General features: G+C 36.4%; 1 protein-coding gene across 20 annotated transcripts in view; it reads right to left on the minus strand.

Moving 5' to 3' along the window:
- Positions 1-18,856, minus strand: part of EHBP1 (EH domain binding protein 1) — a 383,016-nt gene that overhangs the window by 233,655 nt on the left and 130,505 nt on the right. For all 20 annotated transcript variants that reach the window (XM_070069071.1, XM_070069064.1, XM_070069059.1 and 17 more), the window contains exons 6-7: positions 14,807-14,988; positions 4,561-4,700 (exon numbers count right to left, since the gene is read on the minus strand). In XM_070069071.1, coding sequence (XP_069925172.1) covers positions 4,561-4,700; positions 14,807-14,988 — 322 coding nt within the window. The remainder of the gene's footprint in view (positions 1-4,560; positions 4,701-14,806; positions 14,989-18,856) is intronic.

Consider the following 18,856-nt stretch of genomic DNA (forward strand, 5'->3'; position numbering starts at 1 on the left):
ATCCACTGATTTTATGCACCACTGCCCTAAGTACTGAAGGATAGATGCTCAGAAAAAAACAGAAGCAAATTAATGGATATTTTCTCTGACCAGAGTCCTACGTTTATTCTAAGGAAACTTCTAATCAAAGGTGGGAAGTCTACTTATCCCTACACACAGCTTTTGCAAGTAGGACATTTAATCTCAGAGGGCTGAGTCATACCACCATCAACTCTAGCTCCTCAAATCTGTAACTGGTATCTCCTCTACTACCATCTGTGCTGTTACATTTTGTTCCCTGAAGGTAGCCAATATGTCACTCTCTTCCTTCTCCCAAATTAACTTTATCAACTATGAGAAAAGGATTAACAAATAGCAGGCAACTAGGCAACACTGCTTATGGTAAAAATGAATCTTGATTGATAAACTGTATTTGGATGGGAAGACTCTAAATGGCATATACCTGGTGGAAGGCCATAGCTTCGAGCTTCTATGAATGTAGAGACTTTTATAACCAGGCATGTCTCTTTAAAGAGACCTTGGAACTATACCCAAGAAACTTTTCAAAAAGACATCAGGTCTAATGCAGCATGAAAATTTCAAGCCAAGAGAATTCCTGCTCTTCACCATGTGGATCTTGTCTCTTTGCGCCCAAGCTGTCATCTGATGATAGAGTACAAAGTACCTGACTGCTATGAGGACTCTAGTGAAAAAGGAATACCCTGCTGGCATGCAGTATTTCCTGTCTAATATCTTCTCATTAATCCAGTGCTAAATTTGACTTGCTCTGGCCAGAGAGTTTGAATGTCTGGTTGAGCCCAAGTTGATTCATAGTGACTTTGCAAAAAGTATAAAATACTAAAGATCTCTAACGTGCCTCAGAATGTCTGAGTTTCCCTAACAATGCTGGCTGTAAACTGCTTTAATTGAACTTGATTTTTGTAGGTATATTAAGTAATTTATGCAGGAATTCTTTTTCTTCCTGTTGGTGCATATTCAAAAATTCAATATGAATTCCAAAAATGTTCACATTGTTAAATATTGCTTTAAAGCACTGTGAGGTCATCATATAAATGGAGGTACTCACTGTCTTGAGACCACAGATCATTTCTACAACTGCCTATAGAAAACTCAATTATAAGGAATTGTTCCTAAAATTCAAGGTCTATCAATCCTGCTGAATTTAAGGAATTTTTCAACTATAATTAAAAATTCTTCTGCCCATTCACTGGTGTTGCCTCTCTCTAGAATGTATTCATACATGCAGCATCAGTAAAATATTCCTGTCTGAGAGCCAGTCCCAAAATATGCTTCAAGTTAGCAAGGGAGTCTGTCTCAGAACAGGGTAGGGATTTTTGATCATTCCAAGTACAGATAACATACATTTACTTTCACCTTCTAGCAAAGACTGTAATTTTGGAAGATATATTCTATCAGTTTCTATTGATTTAGTAACAACTTTCCATTAGAAGTTACTGACTAAATGAATACCTTCTAGGTGTCAATCTAGGAGGTACACATAATAATTGTTAAAAGTCAAGCAGTTTTGAGCTTAGTTTAGGAAACAATATACTCAAGACAATTTTTATTGATATAATACAATTACATTTTATGCATACATACTGCAACACTAAGATAATTAATAGGTACAAGAGTCAACAACAGTTTTAAAGTTGGCAGGAAGAGTGGATATAAGCTGTGTTTAAGCACTATTACTTCAGCTGGTAAATTAAAATACCCATCGTACTTTACTTTTAACATGTTTATCAAACAAATGAATTTCGTTTAATTTTGAGCAATTATTTTAACATTGTTGTTGATTTTACTATCATTTTTATCCTAAAACTACTTCACTCAAACATTTTAAGTAGTAGTATCAGTGAAAAAAAAAAAAAAACCCTTGGAAGTTAATAACTTTGGAATGGAATTTAAATGTGCTAAAAAATGCAACTGAAGAAGCCAAACAACTGCCATGATACGCCGTACTATTAATTTACATTACCACACTCTTCAAATATAATAGAAAATGCTGAGGAATAAATGTAATATCAAAGCAAAAATACGCTACAATGACTGTGGATTAACTGATTGAGAATGTGGGTCTAGTCACCAGATATCCCCACCTACTCCTACTTCCTTAACATACATATTTTAGATTCATTATTTTTGGAAAACTAATCTTGAATTATTGAGCTCTGAATCACTTGTGTCTTTTAGAATATTTTCCTCCCATAAAATGAGACCACCTTATCCTAGGATACAATTAAAGGTCAAATGAAACAAGATAGTGAGACAGTGATCAATATGGGTTACAATAGGAGAAGGAAGCCTCATTCATTCACTGTGGTCTTTCAGCTAACATATATTAAATATGCATTATGTTTCAGACAATGTGGTAGAATGCAGGGTCAAAAACCACAGTCTCTACAATGAAAGAATTTGGCAATATAGGGAAAACAAACATGTGGACAAATAACACAAAACAGCTACAGATTTGTGACTGCTTTTATTTCTTCTTACACTACTGTCTAATTGAAATTTAGTTTTAATCAAAAGCTATCTGTAGTACAGCACTTGGCTTCAACATTAATCTGCCAGTTGGGACACCCTCATCCCATATCCAAGTATCTGCGTTTGAGTCCTGGCTCCACTGCTGATTCCAACTGCTTGCTAATGGGCACCCCAGAAGGCAGCAGGTGATGGGTTAAATACTTGGGTCCCTGCCACCATGTGGGAGATTAGGATTGAGTTCCAGAATCCTGGCTTCAGCAGGGCAGTCCCAGGCACTGGGGGCATCTGAGGCACCAACCCAGTGGGTGGGAGTTTCTTTCTTTCTTTCTTTCTCTCTCTCTTTCTCTCTCTCTCCCCCTCCCTACCACCCCGCCACTCCTCTGTTTCTGAAGTAAAATAAAATAGCTAAGTAAATAAATAATAGAAATAAATTAAAATGTACCACAAAAATAAACTATGGATTACAAACACTAACACATCAGGCAATATTTCTAGTAAAAGACATTAAGTGGAATGAATAACAGAATTAGAATGAAGCTGTAAGTTTTTATGATCTAAATAATTTAGCACTGAAGTTCTCTAACTTTAATAGATGAACTATACAAAAAGAAGAATATAAAATAACAATAATGTAAAAAGTTTGGTCTAATGCGGAATCTAACAAATTGAATATACACATAAAAAGAGAAAATTTATAAAAATATTTGATGTCTCTACTATAAAGGAAAAACCCTCAAAAGTTTTTTAAAAATTAAAATTCAAGAGACTTATGAATCTCATTTGAATGAAACTAAACTAGAAGTAAACAAATAAAGCATATGGTAAAATATACTCTCCTAAATACCCTTGGGTCAAATAAGAAATCAAAATTGCAATTACAAACTAGAAAATAATAATTCATAAAATTTACACATGACAAAGCCATCTCTCTTTCACACATACATGATTAAGTTTCTTATGGTAGAGTTACAGTAGTAGAGTAGAAGTGATTGTCATTAGATTTGAGAAGGTCAAGGAACATTTCAGCTAAGGAGTTAAATAGTCAGTGGCAATTACCTACATGACAGCAAGAGCTGAGACAAAGCCAAAAAATCAGTATCAAATAAACAACGAATTCGGAAAAAAACACCAAACAGTGAAGAGTAAAAGAAATCAAGAGACATCAATCCAGAAATGCAGAGTAAATAAGAACACATAAACAGTGCTTAAAATTCACTCCAATAAGAAAACTGTAACATCAATACTTAACTGTGATAATCAGACTGTGAACAAATATTTATTATGAACAAATATTAATACAAAGAAGTTCTAAGCACTTAACACTGTAGTAGTTTTATTAAACCAGCTAGCAACATAGTTGCATGGAAACTTCAAGATACAGGGAATGTGATACATACCAATTCAAAACAGAATTTCCACATAAGTCACGTGAATTCATACTTATTCATACAATGACAAGATATGAGCACATTTAGGTTATGTTATCTATAATTCAGTATGTTTTATGTCTTTTTGACCTTTTAGGCTTGATCTTAAACTATTAAAATCTGTTAAGTTACTTATAGTCACCACACAAAGTTTTCAGAGTTAAACAGTATATTATATGAGGTTTAAGGAAGAAAAAAATACCTTAGTAGTAGAATTGTTTTTTCCTGGGAAATGAAAATGAGTTTTCCAACTCTGCAAAGATAGATACACTAGTGGCCGGCACCGCGGCTCACTAGGCTAATCCTCCACCTGCGGCGCTGACACTCTGGGTTCTAGTCCCAGTTGGGGTGCCGGTTCTGTCCTGGTTGCTCCTCTTCCAGTCCAGCTCTCTGCTGTGGCCCGGGAGTGCAGTGGAGGATGGCCCAAGTGCTTGGGCCCTGCACCCGCATGGGAGACAAAGAGGAAGCACTTCGGATCGGCGCTGTGCGCCGGCCATGGTAGCCATTTGGGGGGTGAACCAACGGAAGGAAGACCTTTCTCTCTCTCTCTCTCTCACTATCTAACTCTGCTTGTCAAAAAAAAAAAAAAAAAAAAAAAAGATACACTAGCTTAATGCTACTATAACCAACTACTATAACCAACCTGTAATTTTTGCAGCCTTTTCTTCTTGGTTTACACGGTTCTCATCATCCTCTTCATTGTCTTCTTCAAAGTCATCTAAATTGCCAATATCAGCCTGCTTCATACTCATTAAACTAGCCAGACTTTGCATGTCTTCATCCCTATATCAAAGACACAAAATATAATACACAGTTTATTAGAGGACATTGCTTAGAAAATAATTTCCTAAGAAAATAAAAGTTGGACATCTCTAATCCGAAACCCAGAAGCCAAAATACTCTAAAATCTGAAACTGTTTGGGCATTGACATAATACTGCAAATGGGAAATTTCATATCTGACAGGCTGTAGTAAAATGTAGCTGTGGCGCTGGCACAGTGGCACAGCGAGTAAAGCTGCCGCTTGCAGTGCTGGCATCCCATATGGGTGCCAGTTCAAGTCCCAACTGCTCCACTTCTAATCTAGCTCTCTGCTGTGGACTGGGAAAGCAGTAGAAAATGGCCCAAGTCCTTGGGCCCCTGCACCCACATGGAAGACCCGGAAGAAGTCCTAGTTTCTGGCTTCGGATCAGCACAGCTCTGGCCATTGCGGCCAACTGGGGAGTGAACCAGCAGACGGAAGACTTCTCTCTCTCTGCCTCTCCTTCTCTCTATTTGTAGCTCTTGACTTTCAAATAAAAAAATAAATCTTTAAAAAAAAAGCAGTTGCCTGAAAAATACTATTTAAAATTACCATAAGGCTATGTGTATTAGGTATACACAAAACAAATTTCATGTTGGGTTTGGGTCTCATCCTCAAGACATCTCTTTGTATACACTCAACCATTCGAAAATATGAAAAAATTGAAATCTGAAACACTTCCAGTCCTAGGTATTTAGGATAAGGGATACTCAACCTGTCACATTAATTTATTCTTCCTATAAGATATGTCAACAAGTCTGTTTAAACGGCTATAATATTGAGAAATTTAAATACTTGTATTTATTAATTTTTAAGTGGTAGGTATGATTAATAAAAAGCAAACAGGATTAAAAACTAACTGCTTAGGAGTTAGTTTTTTTCCTAGAGGAGATTGAAATTTTCCTGGACATGAAGAAATTTGAAAAGGAATTAAAATAACAAATCTTAATTTAAAGTCCATGAACCTTTTGGGGAATGTGAGTAAAATGGAAAGAAAATGGTAAACTCCTGTAAATCATATTAAATCTTGCTTAAATATTGCATTTTTTGAAGGGGCATAACTCCCCAAAGCATCTTAAGAACAAAGGCTAGAGGGGGCTCCCAAGATGGCAGTATAGCAACAGGATAATCTGAGTCTTACAGGGCAAAATAGGTAGTTAAAAAGGAGAAAAGACACATGCTGGAGAAAGAGTCATAGGAAATTCATGACAAGAAGCCCAGGAGACCAACAGAGACTGGGCAGGTCAACGCTGAAAGAGCAAATAAGAAAGGGAAGCCGCAGAGGCATGGATGGGGAGGCTGGAACCAGACCCCAGCAAACCAGGTTAGATGAGAAATCCAGGTCCACGGAACTGCAAATAGCAGTGGGAAGGAGAGCTTGGCAAATTGCTTGTGAAGTTCTACACAGGAAAAAAGAGAAGGTATGGAGGAACAGAGAGGTTGGCAACCCCCTTGCCCATCTCCATGCCCCCCATCTCCCCAATCAGATCTGCAGCCTGCTGGGAGAAGCCATGTTGTTTGTTTACATTTTCAAAGGTAAGCAGGGGGCTCCTGCCTTTGCCTTCCATGCACATACCCATCAATTGCAGGAGACACTTCACCACACCCCCAACCCAGGAACAAGGACCACAACATTTCAAAAGAATTTCTTCACCATCACATAAGCCGTACAACAAGAAGTCATGAATATCGAAAACTCGAGCCAGGCCCCAGTAGGTAGCTCATATATGAGCTCCGTATAACGAGCACATACCCATCTCCACCAGGCTTGAGAATTGAGCTGGGCTCCAGTGGGTGGGGCTGCATGTTTCCACTCGCAACACAGACTCATAGCAGCTCATAACAGAGGAAAACCTCACCACAAGAAAATCTCCATAGATTAGAGGTGCAGTTTGTTAAGTAAGGCAATATAACCCTGGACACACCATAGACTAACACCAGGGCAAACCACAATTGTGAGGAAAAGGGTGGGTCACGTTAAGAGAAGTGAACAACATCCTCTAACCAAAAAATCAGAGGAAAGATACAAAGCCCCAGGGAGGCCTTAAATTGGATACCCCCTCCACCCCGGAATACTGAACAGTGCACTCAGGCCACATCCAGCACACACCTTTTGGAACTCACTAAAAGTACAGACATTCTACTAAATCACAAAGACACAAATTAAAGAGAAAAGCAACCAGACCCCTCCCAAAAAATACAGAAATGCTGAAAAACAAAAGAAAAACTCTAAATGAGAATAAGAAAGACACAACACTTCAAAAAAAGGTGAAGATGAAGAGATCAAGGATGTGCCAGAAATGGAATTCAGAAAATTAATAGATTACTTAGAAACAATCAGAAGAAAATTCATGAACTAAGTGAAAAGTGCTCTCAAGAAATTGAGATATTGAAGGAAGTCAGAATGAAATACTAGAAATGAAGAATTGAACAGATCAAATAAAAAATGTAGTGGAAAGACTTAACAACAGAATAGGTGACACAAAAGAACAAGTATCAGAACTAGAAGACAAATTTCTGGAAATATTATAGTCAGACCACAAAAAAAAAAGGGGGGAAGAAATCAGAAAACTAAAAAACACAGTTGGAGATTTACATGATAATATCAAATGACCCAACATACGGATCCTAGGAATTCTGGAAAGCATGGAAAGAGAGAAAGGATTAGAAGTCGTTCTTAATGAAATAATAACAGAAAAAATCCCCAATCTGGAGAAAGAAAAAGACATCCAAGTATAGGAAATACACAGAACTCTCAATAGACACAAATAGAAAATATCCTCACCACGACAAATTGTAATAAAATTTTCCACAGTAGAAGATAAAGAAAATGTGCATGAGAGAAATATCAAATCACATTCAGAGGAAACCAAATTAGACTCACTGCAGACTTCTCATCAGAAACCCTACAGGCAAGGAGAGAATGGTGAGATATATTCCAAGTCTTAAGAGAAAAAATTGTCAACTCAGTATACTGTACCTTGCAAAGCTCTCATTTATGAATGAAGGAGAAATAAAGATCTTCCACAACAAACAGAAAATTGAAAAAATTTTAACTACTTGCCCAGCCCTACAAAAGATGGTCAAGGATGTGCTACACATAGAAACAAAGAAACAGGAACATCACTACAAAAGAAGATGAATGCAGAAAATGAACCAGTAAAAGTACAAAAGAAACCCAAAATACAAAATTAGGATATACAGAAACACGGCAGGGCAAAGTCAGTATGTAACAATAGGCACCCTGAATGTAAATGGTCTGAGCTCCCCAGTTAAAAGACACAGACTGGCTAAATGGATTAAAAACCAAAACCTATCTATTTGCTGCCTACAAGAAACACATCTTACCAAAAAAGATGCATGAAGACTGAAAGTGAAAGGATGGAAAAAGATAATCCATGCTAACAGAAACCAAAGAGCTGGCGTAGCCTTCCTAATATCAGATAAAATAGACTTTAACACAAAAACTATTAAAAGCAACAAAGAAGGACACTATATAATGATTAAAGGATCAATTCAACAGAAAGAGGTGACTATTATAAATGTATAAGCACCTAATTACAGGGCACCTGGCTATCTAAAAGAAATGTTAATGGATTTAAAGGGAGATATAGACTCAAATACAATAGTAATGGGGGACTTCAGTACCCCACTTTCAGCAATGGACAGATCAACCAGATAGAAAATCAACAAGGAAACAACAGAGTTCATTTACACTGTAGATGAAATAGACATAGCGGATATCTACAGCGCCTTCCACCTTACAGCCACAGAATACACATTTTTCTCACCAGTGCATGGAACTTTTTCTAGGATTGACCACGTGCTAGGCCATAAAGTAAATCTCAGCAAATTCAAAAAAAAAATCAAAATCATACCATGCATCTTCTCGGACCACAATGCAATAAAGCTGGAAATGAGCAACTCAGGAATCTCTAGAACATACACAAACGTGGAGAATGAACAACACGCTCCTAAATGAGCAGTGGGTCACAGAAGAAATCAAAAGAGAAATTTAAAAAATTCTGGAAACAAAAGACAACAATACAGCATATCAAAACTTTTGGGATACAGCTAAAGCGGTGTTAAGAAGAAATTTTAGACCAATTCGTGCCTACATCAAGAAATTGAAAAGGCAGCAAATACATGAACTATCAATGCATCTCAAGGATCTAGAAAAACTATAGCAAACCAAACCCAAAACTAGTAGTAGAAAGAAATAATTAAAATTAGAAAAGAAATCAATAAAATTGAACCCCCCCAAAAAAAATACAAAAGGTCAGCAAAACAAAGAGCTGGTTCTTTGAAAACAAACAAAATTGACACACCATTGGCCCAAATAACCAAAAAAAGGAGAGAGAAGACCCAAATCAATAAAATTAGAGATGAAAAAGGAAAAGTAACAACAGACACCACAGAAATAAAGAGTGATCAGAAATTACAACAAAGAGTTGTATGCCAACAAACTGGGTAATCTGGTAGAAAAGTATAGATTCCTGGATACATACAACCTACCTAAAGTGAGCCTGGAAGACACAGAAAACCTAAACAGACCTATCACCAAGACAGAAATTCAATAAGTAGTAAAGACCTTCCCAACAAAGAAAAGCCAAGGACCAGATGGCTTCACTGCTGAATCCTACCAGACATTTAAAGAAGAACTAACTCCAATTCTTCACAAGTTATTCAAATCAACTGAAAGGGAGGATATCCTACCAAGTTCTACGAAGCCAGCATCACCTTAATTCCTAAACCTGAGAAAGATGCAACAAAGAGAACTACAGACCAGTTTCTCTGATTAATACAATGCAAAAATCTTCAACAAAATTTTGGCCAATCAAATCCAACAACACATCAGAAAGATCATTCACCCAGACCAAGTGGGATTATTCCTGATATGCAGGGATGGTTCAATATTTGCAAATCAATCAATGTGATATATCACATTAACAAGTTGAAGAATAAAAATCATAAGATTATCTCAATAGATGCAGAGTAAGCATTTGATAAAATACAACACCCTTTCATGATGAAAACTCAAAACAAACTTTAGAAGGAACATTCCTCCACACAATCAAGGTAATTTATGACAAAGTGATAGCCAGCATCATATGGAATGGGGAAAAGCCAGAAGCATTCCCACTGAGATCTGATAACAGACAGGCAGGCCCATGCTCACCATTGCTATTTAATATAGTACTGGAAGTTTTAGCTAGAGTCATTAAGAAAAAAAAAGAAAAAGACATCAAAGGGATACAAATTGGGAAGGAAGAAGTCAAATTACCCCTATTTGCAGATGACATGATTCTTTATATAGGGGATCCAAAGAATTCCACTAAGAGACTATTGGACCTCATAGAATAATTTGGTAAAGTAGCAGGATATAAAATCAATACACAAAAATCTACAGCTTTTGTATACACAGACAATACCATGGCTGAGAAAGAACTTCTAGATCAATCCAGTTCACAAAAACTACAAAAAAAAAAAAGCAAACACCTTGGAATAAACTTCATCAAGGATGTCAAAGATCTCTACGATGAGAATTACAAAACATTAAAGAAAGAAATAAAAAAAATACAAAAAATGGAAAAATCTTCCATGTTCATGGATTGTAAGAATCAATATTATCAAAATGTTGACTCTTCCAAAAGCAATTTACAGATTCAATGAGATTCCAATCAAAATACCAATGACATGCTTCTCAGATCTGGAAAAAATGATGCTGAAATTCATATGGAAGCACAGGAGACCTCAAATAGCTAAAGCAATGTTATACAACAAAAACAAAGCCAGAGGCATCATTATACCAGATTTCAAGATATATTACAAGGCAGTTATAATCAAAACAGCCTGGTACTGGTACAAAAACAGATGGATAGAACAATGGAAGAGAATAGAAACACTAGAAATCAATCCAAGCATCTATAACTGGCTTACATTCAACCAAGGAGCTAAAACCAATCCCTGGAGCAAGTCTCTTCAACAAACGGTGCTGGGAAAACTGGATTTCCACATGCAGAAGTATGAAGCAGGACCCCTACCTTATACCTTACACAAAAATCCATTCAAAATGGATTAAAGACCTAAATATATGACCCGATACCATCAAATTATTAGAGAGCACTAGGGAAACCCTGCAAGACATTGGCACAGGCAAAGAGTTCCTGGAAAAGATCCCAGAGGCACAGGCAATAAAAGCCAAAATTAACAAATGGCATCACATCAAATTGAGAAGCTTCTGTACTGCAAAAGAAACACTCAGGAAAATGAAGAGGCAACCAACAGGAAGGGAGAAATTACTGGCAAACTACGCAAATGATAAAGGAATAATAACTAGAATATATAAAGAGATCAAGAAACTCCACAACAACAAAACAAACAACCCAGTTAAGAAATGGGCAAAGGACTTAAACAGACATTGTTCAAAAAAGGAAATCCAAATGGCCAACAGACACATGAAAAGATCAGGATCACTAGCTGTCGGGGAAACACAAATCAAAACCACAATGAGGTTTTACCTCACCTCAGTTAGAATGGCTTTCATACAGAAATCAACAAACAACAAATCCTGGTGAAGATGTGGGGAAAAAGGTACTCTAATCCACTGTTGGTGGGAATGTAAACTGGTAAAACCACTACGGAAGACAGTCTGGAGATACCTCAGAAATCTGAATACAACTCAGTCATCCCACTCCTGAGAATTTACCCAAGGGAACTGAAATCAGCAAATAAAAAAGTTATCTGCATGCCCATGTTTATTACAGCTCAATTCACAATAGCTAAGACATGAAATCAGCCTAAATGCCCATCAACTGAAGACTGGATAAAGAAATTATTGGGATATGTACTCTATGGAATACTACACAGTGGTTAAAAAAATGTAATCGGCCATTTGCAACAAAATGGATGAATCTGGAAAATACCATATTTACTGAAACAAGCCAGTCCCAAAGGGACACATACCATATGTTCTCTCTGATATGTGATAACTAACAGAGCAACTAAAAGAAAACCTGTAGAAGTGAAATTGACATTTGGAGAAGCAATGACTGGAACAGCCCTTGTCTTGATTGTCAAGGAACAATTTTTTTTCCTTCTAAATACTACTTACATAGAATTAATCACATGTGTATAAAATTAATTTAAAATAGATCCCAGTAAAAAATAATAAGAGTGGGAATAAGAGAGGGAGGAGCTGTATAGTTCTACATACATTCCTTTCGATTTACTTCTAAGGGTACAGCTAAAAATTTGATATGGGACTCTAAATCCCATTAAGCTGTGTGATAATAATGCCATCTTAAGTGTTAAAATGATCATATTAAGTGTTAAATTGATCATATAGAAAGGATTAAGTGTTAAAGGAATCATATAAATAGGATCAAAATCTGGTAAGAACAATAGTTAGAATTAAAAAGGAGAGAATGTTCCAACATGGTAAGCAGTCTACCCAACAGACTCATAGAATGACAATTACTCTAAAGAGCACTCTGACCTAAAATCAGCCCTTAAGGCATTCTGGCCTGGCTGAAAAGTCCATGAGAACATTTCAGGCATGGAAAGCCAAGACACTGTGGCAACAAAAAATGTCCTACATGAATGATCTCTTTGAGTGGAAAGAAGGGGCCATCAAAGAAGGATGTACTTTTCTCTGAAGGGAGGAGAACTTCCATGTTGCTTATGGCCTTGTCTAACTACTGACAGATTTTGGACTCAAAACACTTCCAAAGCCTTGCCAGCTTACGTCAAGAGCCTCAGGTGATCACTGACATCGTACATAAGAGTGTCAATTGTTAAATTAACAACATGAGTCATAGTATACTTATTTCCCATGCAGGACCTCTGTCCTTAATGAGTTGTACTATGAGAATTAACTGTAAAATTTGTTCTCAGTTTTTTATATTTTGTGTGTTTGTGTGCACAAATTGTTGAAATCCTTAGTTAGTATAGAGTTGGTCTTCTGTGTATAAAGTTCACTGAAAACAAATCTTAATGGAGAATGGGACTGGGAATGGGAAAGGGAGGAGGAAGTGAATGGGAGTGGGGTTGGGAAGACAGGGTATGGGGGGAAGAATCACTATATTCCTAAAGCTGTACTTATGAAATTTGTTTTCAATAAATAAAAGGTTTCTTTGGAGAACAACAACAAAAAAAAGGCTAGCTTTTTTTAAGAATAACAAGATAAAAAATGACCTGAGAAACTTATAAGCTAAATATTATTTATTTGATAAAATATAAACTTTTTTCTCTTGAATATTTTAAATACACATTTATAAAATTCACATTAAATACTCTAAACAGTCAAATCATTAGTTTTCTCTATTATTTTAATATTAAATATCAAATAAACTCCAATGAATAAAACATATTTCTAACATGTTATATATAAATAAATTTTCAATTTGGCAGACTTCCCCAAAATTCAGAAAGCCAAATTAAATACTGTTTCTTTTGCGATGTTTGTTAATATTTACTTATCTTCTAAATATGTTATGATTTTGCAAACCAATTTTTAAAAATTCTTTATATTCTATCTCATAAAAGCTTAGAGTTAACAAAATTATTTACCCTTTTTTTAAATAAATTCAGTGACACAAAGTCTGCATGAACAAAAAAAATTTCTATTATCTGCCTATGAATACCTTATAAATTGTTCACTGATCAATAATACATAGTGATAGGGAGATAATTTCAAAATATCATTCTTAAAATGTTAACTTATTTTAGTTTCTTCATACTTTAACTCTAAACACTTTTTTGGGGGAAAGGTAAAGAAAGAAGGTATCTAGAGTAGAGAAGAAATTAAGGATGTTCTGAGAAAATTCCTATTCAACTCAAAGTCAGATACTTGGTTTGACTTAATTTCCTCTCTCACAGATTCCTGTAAATGTTGCTGATTCACTTACTGCTTCTGCTCAGTGTGAGAAAGTTCACCCTCAAATAATTTTCTCTGAATTTGTTGTCTCTCTTCTTCCTGTGTTTTCGTTCCTGTCATTTTGGCTTTAGCTTTAGGGTAAGATTTTTATTTCTCATTATTTAACTCAACAATTTAAGGTACTGAGATATAAGACGAAGATGCTTCCAATCTGTACTGCCTCTACCTAACTATACTCACTTAGAATCCAACTTCTTGAAGAGTGGGTTTATTGTTGTTATCTTCTAAGTCATTTATAGATGAGTGCCAAACATCCCATTTACAGCCATGCACAGAATCCAGGCTAATCAGTCAAGGTGACATGGCCACTTATGGAAACCACATTCCACTAGGTCAAATATGTTTAAAACTGCGATTCAGATTGGACTGAAATAGCCACAGCTATCCTCTTTCCCTCACTTTTTAAGTCCAGGCAAACAATTTTCATTTCTGCTGTCTCTTCAACTTCCACTGCAAGTAGGTAACTAGCTCTGTCATTATATCCATGTACCTACCCATGACTCAATTGTATGCAACAATGAGAGTAAATGTCAAATTTTTCACCCTGCTCTACATATATTCACCAAATGTATTGTTAGAATTTTACTCTTTTAAGAGATCAGAACTGAATGTAGAAAGCTTTGTGGATTGCCTATTCAGTGCTTAATAAGTGATTGTTGAAAAGGATAATGAGTACAAGAAACTGTTATTTAACTGTCCCTTACTGTACAATTTTGGAAGGCTGAATCAGGAAATATGAACTGGAAAAAATTCTCTTAGTGCTTTCATCTCTCTTATCCTAAACTTTTCATTCTGGTTCCTCTCATATCTCAGTTATATCAAACAGCTTTATTAATTGAAGTGTCTGTACTTCAGGTTACACTGAAGACACAAAAACGTAAAACAAGCAGGTATGAAACACTATTATATAAAATTTAGAATTTGAAATCATAGTAATCACTTTTAAATTACTGGTTCATTCTCTGGAATGAATAATGACTATTTATAAGTAACTAAGAATTTTTAAAATTCGGCCTCTGAAAAAGAATGGCAAGAATGATTGGTATGCTGTAGGATGTTCAACTATGGCCAGCTCATTGCATCAAAAGCTATTCACTTTTGGTGTTTTGAAACACAACGTGAAGCAGCTTATTTGACAAAAGAAACTTACGTAGCTTTCCCTTCTCGAAGGAAAATGCAAGATAATGAAAACTGGAGAGTGGCAGATACAACTTTTTTAGACAGTGGCTTGAATTTTAACTTGACATCAGTCTGAGTTGGCATAGGACTTGCATATTGTTTCATATTGATGTTGCTAGTAGCAAGAGCTTTCCTTCGGCCAGCAGGGGATTCCTGGAAGACAAAAAATAATTATGTAACTTAGAGTTATCTAATAGACAAAAAAAAATTTTAAAGATTTATTTATTTATTTGAAAGGCAGAGTTACAGAGAGACAGAGGCAAAGAGAGAGAGGTCTTCCATCTGCCTGGTTCATTCTTCAAATAGCCACAACAGCCAGAGCTGGGCTGATCCGAAGCCAGGAGCCAGGAGCTTCTTCCAGGTCTCCCACATGGGTGCAGGGGCCCAAGGACTAGGGCCATCTTCTACTGCTTTCCCAGGCCATAGCAGAGAGTTGGATCAAAAGTGGGGCAGCCAGGAATCAAACCGGTGTCCATATGGGATGTGTGGGCAGCAGCTTTACTCACTACCCCACAGCATGGGCCCTATAATAGATAAATATTTTAAAATAATACTTTAAGGGTAAGCTTTGTGATGGAGCAGACTAAGCTGCCAGTTCGGATGCCTGCATCCGTATCAGGGTGCCAGTTTGAGTACTGATTCCTTTGCTTCCAATCCACCTTTCTACTAGTGCATCCTGGGAGGCAAAAGATGATGGCTCCCATCAACCCGGATGGAGTTCCAGGTTCCAGGTTCAACTTGGCCCTGTCCTGACTGTTGTAGGCATTTGGGAAGCCACCCAGCAGATTTGGAACATTGATCTCTCTCTCTCTGCCTTTCAAGTAGATAAAATTTAAAAAGTAAACATTTAAAAATACCATCTCGATAGTAACATCCAATAACAGAGAACTTTCTCCAATAAATCCTCTAACACAATAATTAAATTCAGATGAGGTGGTATAATATCTTTTATAAGTAAGGCAGATAAGAGATTTGAAAGTAAGTGGCCTAGGTCGAAATAAGGATAGACAACCTAAATAGCTCCAGAAAGGAAAAGCAAGAAATAAAAACTAGGATAGGAATTCTCCAGGTTACCATGAGAAGAGGGCCAGGTATCAAAAAGTACTCAACAACTGTTTCCCTTCTTCTGATTATACTTAATGATAATTTTCCTTTCTGAACACCTAGAATTCTCAGCCTAGATGGCATTCTAACTCTTTTTTTGTTGTTGTTGAGCATCTGAATTCTATCTATCCTGTAATCTGAGCCTTATTTCTTTCCAGGACCTTTTCGGATCACTGCAGTCTAAAGTTCTGGCTGCTTTCCTTAAGATGATACGTATCAAGGAAGAGATTGCTCCTCTGATTCTATGCCCATGGTGACACTGTTAATTGACTTCAGCAGATTTCAAATTTTCTAAACAAAATGAAATCTGTTTGCTATCAAAGGTTTTTAACATTATATTAATAAGCCATCATGTTCCATAATTATTCTTTACTGAATCGCCTAGGCCCAAGGAAAATATGAAAACAGGATGACAAAATAATGATTGGGCATTTTCTGGAGAGATTTGATGATGAATAAGATGAGATAATATCACAGTTTTTATATCCATTAGTAAGGCACATATAAAACTGGAAAGAGGTAGTTCAGGCAGAAATAAAGGAAGACTACATGTTCTAATGAAAACAGGAAAATTTTAAATGTAGTATAATTTCTAAGTGATATAAATTAGAGGTCAAATATCATTATTTACTAGGTTTTAATGTCCGGAAGTTGAGATAAAAATTTAATGCTTAATTTCCAAGCTATATGATGCTGAGCAAAATAAGGAGGCTAAACAGAAAACCAATTAAGTTCTACAATTATTTTCTATAAAAATCACTCAGTTTTCCACCCAAAGAAAGAAAAATTACCATTAATACCTTTGAATTATCATTCAATAAATCTTCATTTGTCCTATGATTTATAAATTCTCCTCAAAATAAGGACATACTAATTTAATCAAAACATTGAACTGACCTTTTTAAAAAACCTGGCATTTCTGTTCAGCAGAATAAATAAAAATATAATATAGCATCCCTAAAGAATATCTTGTTTTAAAATGTGGCCTTATCTGTCAGATTATGCACAGCAATATTATACAAAACTATTAGTGCATGTAGATACCTTATGAATGAATTTCAAAAATGCATCAAGCACTTGAGAAGGATTTAAGCCCTCTCAGAAAAAATACTTAAGAATATGCAAATACCCTCAACTGAATCAAGTTGAACAGATGTGACTATCCCAAACAATACAAGCGTTCTTTCTCCGGTCGCTACTGTCAATCAAAGAATAAGATTAAGGCCCAAGGTTCTGACAATTTGCAAAATGAAAAAGTACAACCAGGGAGTATCAATTTATTACACTGATATGAACAATAATCTCTTATTGTACCTTTAGAATAGCTAACAACTTTTACATATAAGATTTAAAGCTTCTGTTTCAAAAGCATGACATAGAAACTGTCACGTTATTTTCAGTTTTTGCTAAACAAATCTGTTTCACCAAGTAAAACACTGATCCTTTAAAGTATTTAATTTTATAATCAAATAATCAAGCTATAAAAATTAAGATGTTAGAAATAATCATAATATTTTTTAAAAAAGATTTATTTGAAAGGCAGAGTAGAGAGAGAGAGAGAGAGAGAGGGAGAGAGAGAGCAAGCTAACATCCACTGGTTCACTCCTCAAATGGCACAATGACCAGAATTGGGCTTATCTAAAGTCAGGAACCAAGAGCTTCTTCTAGGTCTCCCAAGTGGGTGTATGGGCCCAAGGATTAAGACCATCTTCCGCTGTTTTCCTAGGTCCATTAGCAGGGAGCTAGATTGAAAGTGGAGCAGCCAGGGGCCAGCACTGTGACATGGCAGCTGCCACCTGCAGTGCCAGCACTCTATATGGGTACCAGTTCGAGTCCCAGCTGCTCCACTTCTGATCCAGCTCCCTGCTAACGTGCCTGGGAAAACAGCAGAAGATGGCCCAAGTGCTTGGGCCCCTGCACACACTTGGGATACCCAGAAGAAGCTCTTGGCTCCTGACTTCAGATCAGCCCAGCTCCTGCCGATGTGGCCATCCAGGGAGTAAACCAGTGGATGGAAGACCTCTCTCTCTGCCTCTTCCTCTCTATAACTCTGCCTTTCAAATAAATAAATAAATCTTAAAAAGAAAGAAAGAAAGTGGAGCAGCTGGGACTCAAACCAGCACCCATACCCGCATTGCAGGGAGCAGCTTTACCAGCTACGCCACAGCACTAGCCCCAAGTTTACTCTCTCTAACCATTAGATCTACTTCTTCAATATACAATGATGCTATCATTGGTACCAGTGATTCTATAAAAATGAATGAAATAACTGACTGCACTGCCAGATGAACATATCTTTTGCATTCTACAGTCCTTTTTTCAAAAGACTTGGGATCAGCCAGGCAAACAGTTTAGAGATAAATTACTATTGTTGTTGCTACTTCAGGTCACATGTAGGTTGGACAAAAGAACATTAAATGAGAGAAAAAAAATTCTTAAGAGGAACTCCTAGAAATGAAATTTTGATGACAAGAATAAAAAGTGAGTGCTTATATAAATATAAGTCTAAATTTCTGTATTTGTGCCTATGTTTATACATCTGGTTGTATATGAAGCTGGCAATATTTTGGGAATTAGTTCAAAATTCCTAAAGCAGAGATTCTTAAAGTTAAGTATTTTTCAGAAACCAAAACCAAATGAAAGAGCCTTTTTTTTTTTTTAAGATTTGCTTATTTGAGAGGCAAAGTTACAGACACATAGAGTGAGAGACAAAGAGAGAGGTCTTCCATCTACTGGTTCACACCCCAGATGACTGCCAATTGTTGGAGATGAGCCAGGCAGAAGCTAGGAGGTTCCTCCGAGTCTCCCATGTGGGTGCAGGAGTCCATGCACTTGGACCATCTTCTAATGCTTTCCCAGGTGCATCAAAGGGGCTGGATTGGAAGTGGAGCAGAGGGGTCTCAAACCAGCACCTGCA

Source organism: Oryctolagus cuniculus, chromosome 2, assembly GCF_964237555.1.
Source record: "Oryctolagus cuniculus chromosome 2, mOryCun1.1, whole genome shotgun sequence".
Lineage (NCBI taxonomy): Eukaryota > Metazoa > Chordata > Mammalia > Lagomorpha > Leporidae > Oryctolagus > Oryctolagus cuniculus.